Here is a 12210-nt window from a genome sequence, read left to right as displayed (position 1 = left end):
ATGCTCCCAGAGCCACTCAGGAATCACACAGGGAAAGGCACCAGCCAGATCTCCTCAGCTCCCAACCTTGTACCTCAGGGATATACCGTCTTGCACTGCTCAAGGTGAGCAGTGCAAATTTATGAATTGATTCACTACTTCATCAATGGAAAGTCGGTATACACCAGCCTTTATAAACCTGGGCAGTTTTGCCACAGACTTCAGACAAACTCACTGGTAAAGATAAAAAGTAAAAGAAGTTTATTGGCTACAAAAGATAGATTTTAATTGATTATAAATGACAGGCAAAAAGTCAGAGTTGGTTACCAAAAGAAATAAAATATAAGAATGCAGTCTAAACTCTCAACCCTATTAGACTGGGAAACATCTAGATTAAGCAGTTTTCTCACCCCACGGTATTTTGCAGTTCTTAGTATCCAGGTTTCACTCTTGAAACCTGGACCAATCCCCTCTCTTGGAGTCTTTAGACTTCTGAGTGTTTTTTTTTTGCTTGCAACATAGGTGGGGAAAGGAGAAAGGCCAAGAATGGGGCCCCTGTGTTCAGTTTTAAACCCACAGACCCATGTGCTTGGAGAACATAAGTCCAGGCATGTCTGGTGGGCATTGCTGAGTTCCTAGGCAAGGTTGAGCAATTCCCCCAGTGTGGCCTTATGCAGATAAGTCATTGCATTGTATCTCCCCTGCTGGACAATGGCTGTTAATGGTTGTTTGACACCTGCCCAGGTGATGGTTACTTTCCTTGACATTGTCTCCGGAGAGCTAATAGCTGGGTGCTTTCCAAACCCACAGCATATTTTAGTAACATCCATACAACACAGTTCTCATAGCTTATATGCGTTAACGATGCACATATTTCGATAGAACAGTGACTTACAACAGATCATAACCTTTCCCCGGATACCCCACACAGCATGCTTTATATGCAATATCACAATTATATATAAATGAGGAATATGGTGGTTACAGGACATTCTCCCAAGGTGTGCGGTGTCACAGAAATTAATTGGATTGTGCATGAACTCTGTTGCTTGCCTCTTTTAATGATTTTTAAGTGTTAATGTCATGCCTGTGCAAGGAGCCAGATTGCCAGCACTGGAGAGCACTGCCATACTCTGTAGTCACACCGTTCAGTCACAACACAAACCGGCCATTGCCAACATGATTCAAAAGCTTCAAAGCACCTGTCTACATGGTGCTTGTCTGGAGGAGAGACTTGCCAGACTGTCATTACTTTTATGGACTCAGAGACCTGTATTATATGAAAGTCATTTGATGAAAAGCAGAACCAGGGGCTTTGATTGCTGAATGTCTCTGATAAGTGGAGGACACGTTTGTTCAGGCCTAGTTGTGAGGCGTTCTTTAAATGGATTTAAACTTTCCAAAGATCGCCCAAAGCCACAACCAAAATCAGTACAAGCAGAATATCTCTGGAAAGCATCTGTGCTGAGAGCGCAGAGCAGGGGGGTTCACTAGATCCTTTCAGATAGCTGCACCCCAACCCTGTGCATGCTCGTATAACCCCTTTAATGTTTTGGAAAAACTGGCCACCATAAGGGAAGGATTAGCATTAGCCTTAACCTACATTACAATGGCTACCATGTGAAGGATGCTGCTTACAGCCCAGCTGTTCCCTGACTCAGTGTCAGTACAGTCTAATGTGTAGGGGATCTAATGGTATTTTAAGTCTTGTCCCTAAATGTATCTAAACCCTTGGACCTGTCCCAGTCTTGAGCATGGTTCAGCGAGTGTAGGCCCCATGTGCGCAACAGAACAGAAGCACGTTGTAATCAGCTCCTTGACCCTATTGTAGGATAGATGACCCAGTGAAGGGGGATGATAATCACGCCACCACTTTTGAATGATTCTGTCCCCCGGGCTCTAAAGTTTTGTCTGTTGTGCACTGCTTCATAAGAGAGCAAGCCTCTCACAGACCCACCTCTCCAATCCACTGCTACTCCTCACAATATTTTATTCTGCAGACCCCCAACAAAGAGCTGTGACAGACCACTGGCTTGTCTTCACTAGAACGTTAGCTTGGGATCAAACACAACCATGAGAAGTCATTTTAGTAAAACACCACATAGCCCCTTTCTATAATCTCTTTGCTTGCCATTTCCTCCTCCCTCTTCCTGCCTTCTCTTTGGTAAACATGTTAATGAGCATCCTAACAAGTCTCTGCAAAACCAATAAAGGCATAGGGGGGATAAGGGAGAGAAGGCAGCTGCTCAGGTTGTTTATATGTCTCAGGGCCAGCATTTGCATGGCTTTACAATCGTGGTAAATCTAGCTTGCCTGTACTCACACAATGTACTCACAACTCCCGAGTCCCACATTTTTTAATGAGGATTCCAGCTGTCATACCTACTTTTAAATATAGTGAAAAATAAACATGGCTGCTGATTGGAACCAGCAGGGCAGAGAGAGCTAGTTACCAGATCCTAACCCTCTGAAGGTTACAGGGAAGCTAAAGGGGAAAAGGGCCAGTACATCTGGACTTTGGGTCCCCAAGGCTGCAAGGCCCGAGGTCCAGTGTGTGACTTTTCCTTCTGACAGCCCCACCTCCAAAAGTGCTGTGTCATATCAGCTCAGAGGTGGCGAGTTACATCCTTTTCCTTCCCTCCTCCTATAGGATTGTGTCCAGAGCTGGTTGATGCATTTGTGGAGAGTGGTAAGGAAAGAGTGCATCGAGGTGTCCTCTTAAACAGGAAGAGGGGAGAACCTGAAGCTTGCCCTAGCCAGAGTATAATAAAGTGAGAAGAGAGCTCAGTTCTGCTAGCACGTCTAGTAGTTACCATGCCAGAGTTCTGTCAGTACCAGCGGCGGCTCCAGGCACCAGCACTTCAAGTGCATGCCTGGGGTGGCAAGCCGCAGAGGGGGCCCTGCTGGTCCCTGCGAGGGCAGCAGTCAGGCTGCTTTCGGCAGCATTCCTGTGGGAGGTCCGCCAGTCCCATGGATTCAGTGGCGGGTACACCAAAGACACGAGACCAGAGACCTCCCACAGGCACGCCACCGAAGGCAGCCTGCCTGCTGTGTTTGGGGCGGCAAAAAAGCTAGAGCTGCCCCCGGTCAGTACGATGCAGCTCATATTACATAGCACACAGCCCTGGATCCTCAGTAACAAACATCACACTAGCATGCCCACCTGATGGGAACAACATGGGTGTGGCACCTTGTTGCAGCTACAGGTTTGGTAGCCTTGAAGGGGAACAGGGAGAGTCACCAAGAGGTGTAAGAGGGGCAGCAAAGGGAAAGGAGATGGAGAGAAATGGAAGAGTGGGACAGAAAGAGAAAGAGCATCCTGATGCATCATCCAAACACAACATTCTCACCCAGGCAACACTTTTGACATTACAGGCTTCTCAGTTGTATCAGCTTCCGTTCCATTCAGCTTCCTCCACCCTGTTTGCTCTCAGGCTTTGTCATGTCGTGCGCCACTCTGCATTGTCTCTTCCACTTCTGCTACACAGAACATCACAGGTGGTGGGAACAGGGTGTTCCATGAGCCTCTGCTGTCTTTATGATCACAAGGGAGCTTGCCCATCGCAGACACCTGCTCATACAGAAAAATCTTTTCTCTGTGTTAACAAGCAGCAATGAAAAGACACCGAACCAGGGATCAAAGCAGATAGATCTGATGTTCAGAAGTGCAGTGTCTCTGGGCCCACCTAATGAAATATTTCAAGCATGAATCAGCAGGGGAGGAGAGGTCTGTGACACAGATGTCTGCAAAATATTTGTAGTGAAATGAAAAACAAACGGGACTGAGGAGTTTGCACTTCTTGAAACTTTTCGTTAAGGGACCTCCTCGCACACTTTTCTAGCAAAAATGGGCCAATTTCTGAATGTAAGTGAGCTAATTTTTTATATAAAGATGGCATCTGCCTTTAAAATTATGTGAAAATTCACATTTTCAGTGGAAACGAGGCAGCCATTTTGTCTTTGATAGCGTTATTGCTGAGTGCAACAGAGTATAATTTGGTTCAACTGCTCTGTTCTCTCATCCCCAGCTCTGATGCATTCTGCCCCCTTTTGTCTCCCCTTCGCTCTGTATCACTCTCTTCCCTCCCACTGCTGCTCCTCTGGTTCAAGGTATTTTATCCACCCACATCATTGCCTCATTTACAGGCTACAGCTTATACCCTTCTTTTTAGCTTGCCCTATTATTTTCCTCCCTAATTGTCCTGTCCTATCTCTGACCCACCCAATCACCCTCTTCTTTTCTCTGAACCCCACTCCAACCCAAACTTTCCAGGCGCTTTCAGCTTCATTCTCCCAAATTGTGTCTTTTCTCAACCTTTCATGTTCCAGTCCTTTTTCCTCTCCTCCTTCTCCTCTTGCTTCTTCACCTCACATCAACTTCCCTCCCTTTCATCAGCCCCCCTTGTTCTGCTGCCTGAAGTACATGGACATAGAGAAAGAAGCAGCTAACAAAAGAACGCTTTTTTGGTGTGCTAAGCAGAGAATGAGGCACCCCTCTGACTAGTACTCAGCTTTCAGCTTTGCCTGTTTGCTTCATGGGAAAAGGAGCAGAAAGGTGGATTGGGAGCAACACAAGCAGTGCTACCACACTACCCAAGTGATCAAGGGAGGTGGCAGAGCTGGTTTGTAGTGGTATGCTACTCTTCTATACCACTGCAGTCTTATTTACACCAATGTAATGTCTAATTGCAGTGTAGACACCAGGGGTGAAAGTAACTTAAAGGACTTACTGGTACTCTGGAGTCCTTAGAAGGGGGCGGGGCCTCAGCTGGAAGAGGCATGGCCTCAACCAGAAGAGGTGGAGCCTTTAAATCCCCTGACACTTTAAATCAGGATTTAAAGGGCCCAGGGCTGGGTCTGTGGTAGCAGTAGCTGGGAGCCCCAGGCCCAGCAGAGGCAGCTGGGAGTCCCGGAGGTGATTTAAAGGGCCTGGGGCTCCGGCTGCCGCTACCACCCTAGGTCCTTTAAATCATCCCTGGAGTCCTGCTGCCAGAGCCCTGGGGTAGCAGCAGCAGTGCTTCAGCAGCAGGTTAAAGGGCCTGGGGAGGTAGCGCCAGCTGAGCTCCTGGCCCTTTAAATCGCTGCCTGAGCCCTGCTGCCGCTACCCTGGGTTCTGGGGACGATTTAAAGGGCCTGGGATGGTAGCTGTAGCAGGCACCCCGGGCCCTTTAAATTGCTGCCTGAGCCCCGCCACCGCTTCCCCAGGGCCCCGGCAGCAGGGCTCTGGTGGCAGTTTAAAGGGTACCGGGGCATACCAGCTTAGTTTCACTTCTGTTAGACACGCTTTGTGACCCAGAGGTTAACATCAGGCTTGGGCTCTAATAATCCAGCAGGTGAAGTGAACTACAGAGCCAAGGGCCCTCCACAGGAAACATCCTAACTCCAGCCTCAGGTACTCAAATCTAGGGACCATCTGTAAACATGGGCCGTCTGATCTTAGCTGTGTCGTAATCCATGGAGAGAGGCAGATTCTCCAGTACCCAGAGTCCAAACCAGATTGTTTCTTGTACAAAGACCAACGCCATAATTGCATCCTGAAGCAAATGAACATGTTCTCTGTGGCTCACATCACCAACCAACTGACCTTCAAAGCTAGCCCCACATAGAGCACCTTGCATAATCCAGGCTGGAGGTACCAAAAGCATGGAGAACAGTGGCTGTGTCTGCATAGAAGAAATGGTCACCATCATCTTATCAGATCCAGATGGGGAAAAAAGGGACTTTTGTTTACTGAGGCAACCTGAAAATCAAAGTGCCAACTGGGAATTCAAAAGCAACCCTAAATTATGAAAGGTGAAAATACCAGGCCCTTTAAATTCTTCCAGCAGCATCACCTCTGTCTTTGACATAGTTGGGGACAGGGAGAATGATTTACAAATCTAAGCACTGAAAACAGTACTCTGGCCATTGACATGATTAGTAAGAATGATTTGCTGAGCACTGACGTATTTTGTGTCATATAAAACCTGGTTTCTCCATTGAGGATCTTATAGTCTAAGAAAGTAGATGATACAAATGTTCCAGTATAATAATCATAAGTGTTTTATATGAATTAATTGTTGTGTATTATGGTAATACTTAGAAGCCTCAACTAGGTCAGGGCCCCATTGTGCTAGGCACTGTCTAAACAGATGAAATAGCTATCCTTGTGTCAAAGCGCTTGGGCCAAAATCCAGTCCTGGGCAAGATTCTCATTTTATTTGCACTGTCATAAAACTGGAGTAAGTTCAGTGATGGCAGTAGATTTACACTACTATACAGGAGAGAAGAATTTGTCCCAGCAATTCCAGACCAAATGTACAATCAGACAGTGGAAAATATAGACTCATCTTACCCTTATATACAGCCTGGATCCTCCATTGTTGTACAATAAGTAGCAGTGATATTGCCAGCCTAGCATATGCTGGGACATCACTCCAGGCTAAAGCTGACTGTCCACAGCAAGTCTGCACTGGCACTTTGCTCTATCAAAGGAAGAACAGGTAAGCTCTAAATTACTAATGGCCTGAATGTGCATATTATCCTGTTTAGTTGGTGTATTCAACAAGTAATGCTAAGTTATTAGAGTTGCTGCTTTAAATGTAACCTTTTATTAAACAAACAAACAAAAAAAAAAGACACTCACTGATTAGAAAATACACTATATGAAAAAAATCTATCTACTTACACTGCCCCAGAGCAGCGTAAGGGCAACATGAACATAACATTGAATGTTGTTTTAAATTTTCTTCCAGAACTGCATATACTTTCCCTTCAGTAGCTGTTAATTTTGATACTAATTAAGAGTAAGAAGACAGACATTTTGTTACTGGGTTTCTAACAGGAAAACACAGAGATAGGTGTATGTCATTAACCAAAGTGAATCAAAAAGACAAAGAATTCTTTGTGAATTCCAGTTATCTTTTATAATATTACCAGTGTATTTAGTTGTTTTGTGAACCACTTCATTCCAGTTCAGGAATTGGAAAGGGGGAAATCAGTGAAAGAAAGGCTGGTGAATTGATGAAGGACAGTCAGGTGACTAGTGTGGTAACTGGAGGAGAGGAGGAAATTGGAGCAGAGGGAAAAAGTGGGAAGGGAGGAGAGAGGTCAGGCACATGAGCGAATGGGACGATCCAGCAGATAGTGTGGACCCAGTGAGGCGGCAGGCAGACGAGCAGGTTACTTCCAGCTACACTGGGAACCAGCCAGCTGGAGAGGGCCTTGGAGGTAAAGATGACACAGAGGAACATGTTTGTAACAGCTTGCTCTATTAAAGAATTTCAGTGTAAGCACTCTGCCACATGGACGATAGTGCTACTTTAGTGGTGGCACAGTGGGATGAGAGAGTTACAGTACCCACCCACAATTTTTGAAGGAAAACAACTTAAATTTAGAAATATTTTTGCATCAAAACTTATTTTCCATCTACGGATTACGTAACAAATTGGAAAAAGCCTTTCTTGATTTGTTTTCTTTCTTCTTGGTTCCTTCCAATTTCAGTCATCTGTTCTGGCATCAGCAGTAGTGGCCCAACAGCACTGCCCATTACCAGTGGAGCAATGATTATGGAAACATATCAGAGGGTAGCCATGTTAGTCTGGATCTGTAAAAGCAGCAAAGAATCCTGTGGCACCTTATAGACTAACAGACGTTTTGGAGCATGAGCTTTCGTGGGTGAATACCCACTTCCTCAGATGCATGCATCTGAGGAAGTGGGTATTCACCCACGAAAGCTCATGCTCCAAAACGTCTGTTAGTCTATAAGGTGCCACAGGATTCTTTGCTGCTTTTATGGAAACATAGTAATTAGAGCTGGAAAAAGACCAGTAGAGTAACTGAGTTATTCCCCTCACAAGAGCCAGATGTACTCGCGTGATATGGGGCATTATTAAAATGATACTGCTCTCAATTTTAGCATAGCACAAAATCAACTATGATGAAATCACCTTTGAATATGATTTCCGGAAGAGATCAGATTGAGTCAAATGATGATTTCAACTACTTTGGTGTAAATCAAATGACTTTTAGTTATTGACACCCATGCAGCAGTTGTCAAAATTTAGCTCATGCTCTTTATAATATCACTATTTTGCGTGTGCTGTTTCTCTTTCTTGTGCCCTGCCCACCTTTCTCTCTCTGCTTTTTCCGTTCCTCAGGAAGAGTTAATAGTTACCGAAGGATCTAAGAATGTGTAATGACCAGTGTGTGTTTTCTTTATTTTACCAGGTTTTGAATTTTTTGAAACAAGTGCCAAGGACAACATAAATGTCAAGCAGACATTCGAGCGGCTCGTAGATATCATCTGCGACAAAATGTCAGAAAGTCTGGAGACGGATCCTGCCATCGCTGCTGGAAAACAGAACACAAGGCTAAAGGACACCCCTCCTCCACAGCAACCCAACTGTGGCTGTTAATACAGTTATCAACAGAGGCGGCTCCTGTGTGTTCTATTGCCAACAGAGTATTTACAGATGGTCTATAAGCCTTTATTTATACTGTCTTTTTAATTTATTTGGGGACAGTGTGTTTATTTTATGTCAATGCCTGGTGCAATGTGTGCAATCTGTAAGGACTGCCCATTTCTCAGCATCTGGCCTTTGCACGTGGATGGCTAATTGTCTGTCTTTTCTTCTTATCCTGAGTACATTACACTTACTTCAGCTGGTTCTGTGACCTCAGAACACAGGTCATCTACACCTGACTTTAACTTAATCAGTTTCAAATTATACCATTTACTTCTTGGTGTAATGATTACGGTATTAGGCATAAACTTTCTGATGCCATTTAAATTTTTTTTGATTGAAAAATCTATTTTAAAATATTACCTGAATATACTGTCTGTTCCATGCCTTGTCCAGATAATTTGTCTGAGGCACACTTCCCCGAAGGTAATGCTGTGGCAAATCCATGTCCACCACCGAAATTCACAGTTACCTCTACACCACACATCATGGCCACTTCGAAATTCAGAATGACAGCAGTTGCCTAACCCAAAACAGGCTCCTACCGCTCAATATAAGGAGAAATTCTGTTAGCTGCTGACAGGATAGGGGCAGGCTGTGTTCCAGTTCCATCCACAAGCCAATTCACTACAATACTAATATAGAAGAGAGTTGTGAAATGTCATTCTTCTTTAAGTTACCTGCTTTCAATAATGAATATGCTACAGTTCTTGATATTACCCCCAGCAGAGCCAAATCATAACCAAAAATAACCTACTCATACTTTTCTGGAGTTTGCATTATTTTGGCCTTTAGGAATTTCATGTTTCATTCTTGAAAATGGTGTCTATATATTAATTTTATAGTCTGAGAGAATCTCCTCTATATTGATTGCAAAGGCCCATTTCTCTCCTCAGAAGTGCCACTCCTACTGAAGTCAGCAGGACAGAAATGGATCCATTCAATTTGAAAAATAGTTTGGTCCAGACATATCTTGCTGAGGGTTTTCTTGTGACAGGACAATCAGAAATTGGCAATGTTTTTAGAAAATTCACAAAGAAATAAAAAGTTCTCCAATGAGTTCTTCCACTAGACTATGTCAGTCACTTCAAAAATCCACAGAAGGCTGTGAAGATAGCTGAATGTCCACAGGGTTTTTTTAAAGCATTTTAAAAAATAGTCATTTCTCACCATCTTAATAAGCTCTCACTCTACTAATTGGTAGCACTTTGCACCATTGGCTTATCTGGGTCACAGTGATATTCCTCAATTAATGACATCACTGATGCAACATTAACTTTTTATTGTTCTTTGATCAGCTTTAGTACCAGGATGACATTTCTCAGGCTAGACATAACAGAAAAAAGGGAAGGAAAATGGGAAAATGAGTCAGAGCACCTGCTAATGCCATACCTGACTGTAAGGCAATACCTATACCTTTTTCCTAAGGTAATTTATATAATCTCATCAAACATACTAAAACCATGTCTACACTAGGAAGAAAGGTGTAGTTAAGACATTTTATCTAACATTGTAACTATTGTGTGTTAAAATCCTAGTGCAGACAAGATTAACACATTAGTTGGTTGAGGTAAACCCGAGTGTAAACTTGTGTTAAAGCTATAACTTGGCTTGGCTACACTAGGATCCGTTAGCACTGCTAGCTAGCACCTACACTGTTTTTCTTAGTGAAAAATGAGCTGCATCATTTAGTACCATGGAAAAACCTGAGGAAAGGGAAGTGTTGTCTATTCACTGCCCTGTATTTATCCCTATTGTGCACAGATTAGTAGGAAGAGAAAGTGTAATCGAGCAGAGCCAATTTGCCTAGCTCTTGGCATCCACATGGCATGCCAGTCGCTACTCTTCCTGGCCCTCCCTCCCAGCTTGATAGCTATATTCCTCCAGCTGTGGCTATGCATTCCAAGGTACTCTGAGGATAGAAGTATTTTGGCCAAAGATTTTTATTGATTTTCCAATTAAAAAAATAAAAACATGTTAAGGAAACCAGATGCTTTCCCAGAAAATGTTGATGTTATAGAACTGCCCCTTTCCCCACCACTCTTTTTTTAATTTTTTATGGAAAAGAGTCTTGAAGGAAAATATTCAACCAGTCCTCTCAACTGAACCAGCCCTGGGAACTTCACTGCATAATGCCTGGTGCGATGCCATCAACAGTGGTCACTCTGGCTAGCACCATGGTCCTCAGTAGACTATGCATGTTTGATGATGATGACTTGGTAGAAGGGTAGAGAATAGAAGCAGTAAAGCAAAAAATTAATGCATAGATTCCAAACTCTGAAATAACTACTGTGATCATTTAGTCTGACCTCCTCTATAATGCTGGCTATAGAACTTCCCCAAAAGAATTCCTAGAGCAGAGCTGTTAGAAAAAACATCCAAACTGAAGAAGATGGAGAAGATAGGAGCACGGATTGGTCAGATCCATGTGTGTGATCCATGAATGTGTGGGGTGCTCCCAGGACTTCAGGAGAGTGTTGTATAGGTGCAGAGGTCCAGCCACACAAAGCCAATTCAAGGGTCAGGACTAATAATAGTCACAACAAGTATTTTAAAAACTTTTAATCAGCAGCATTGTTAAACTGGCTACTTGGGGCAGATTTTAAAAAACTAGCTGCCTAGTCTCAGTCCAGTTCCTGGTGGCCACATCATAAAATACAGGACCAATCATCACTAATTTGTACCTTTGTTGCTAGTCTCAGTAGAGAAGTAAGGAACTGAATAGCCCGTGGTAACTCATTGACCTTCTCACACCCAGAGATCAGGACTTAGGCCCATTTCTAAGGCCGGGCAGTGCAGAGAGAGCTTTCTCTGCCTCTGCCAGTACTATCTGTTCTATGGATACAGAGGGCACATAAGCCTCCAAGGTTTTCAGTCCATCACCAGCACTGAATTTTAAAGAGAATCTTGCCATGTAATGGCTTTATGTTCACTGTGGCACAGACTATGTAACTACTCAGTCTGCATGTACAATGGAGGGGTGTGTGGAATTTGAGCTTTGCAGTCTTATTTCCTATTGAGGGCTCTAGAGGGGATTTGTCAGGGTAAAATACTATATTATTATTACTGTCATTTATTACCTCAATTTAATGGCTGTTAACAGGAGGGGAGAAAATACCCTTCTCCTCTATCATAGTTTAACGGGATAAGGGACTGGAAGTGGACAAAGCCCCCATTGCCTGGGATCTGAGACCCATGGAGCCAGCTGAACTACTGCACAACACAACCCTTCCAAAGTACCAACCAAGAATAACATTAGTGCTACAGTAATTGCATGCATGGGTAATACACCATCTTTGTCATGGAGTCACAGTGTCTTTCTCAGTGCATGGGCAAGCTGTCACTCAGCGTTCCAAATGGAAACAAGTGGAACAAAGGTAAGAGACTAGGCCCTGCAGTATTCAAAGGCATGAACCGATGGGACTTATCAGAATGGCTTGCAAGCCTTTTTGAGCTGAAACTGCAATTGCATGGTCTTAATTCTGACAAAAGTTCATTTTCAGATGTGATAAATGTGCCTGTCCTTACAGATCAATTAACTTGTAACTGTGTTTGTATTTCATTTTGTTTATTTAGACTGATTTGTTTGGTGTCTGAAATACATATGAACTGGCCTGTCTGTTATTTTTTCCTCTCTCTCTTTCTCCACACACACATATATAAAAATCCAGCTCATTCTCTTTCTGAGTTGCAATGTGTATGACTGTTACCTGGAACTGTTTGTTCCTTTGTGCTTATACTTAATGTAATGCATAGAGAAACTACCTGAGAAACTAGATCTATGTGG

At 43.5% G+C, this 12210-nt stretch overlaps 1 protein-coding gene across 3 annotated transcripts in view; it reads left to right on the top strand.

Moving 5' to 3' along the window:
• The window catches only part of RAB3C (RAB3C, member RAS oncogene family), a 226727-nt gene extending 216345 nt beyond the window's left edge, over window positions 1-10382 (top strand). For all 3 annotated transcript variants that reach the window (XM_030567599.1, XM_030567597.1, XM_030567600.1), the window contains exon 5: window positions 8188-10382. In XM_030567599.1, the coding sequence (XP_030423459.1) occupies window positions 8188-8375 (188 nt within the window). In that variant the 3' untranslated portion in view covers window positions 8376-10382. The remainder of the gene's footprint in view (window positions 1-8187) is intronic.
• The last annotated feature ends 1828 nt before the right edge of the window (window positions 10383-12210 follow it).

Source organism: Gopherus evgoodei, chromosome 6 (assembly GCF_007399415.2).
Source record: "Gopherus evgoodei ecotype Sinaloan lineage chromosome 6, rGopEvg1_v1.p, whole genome shotgun sequence".
NCBI lineage: Eukaryota > Metazoa > Chordata > Testudines > Testudinidae > Gopherus > Gopherus evgoodei.
The sequence above is the reverse complement of the archived record's forward strand: the minus strand, read 5'-3'. Positions and strand labels throughout refer to the sequence as shown.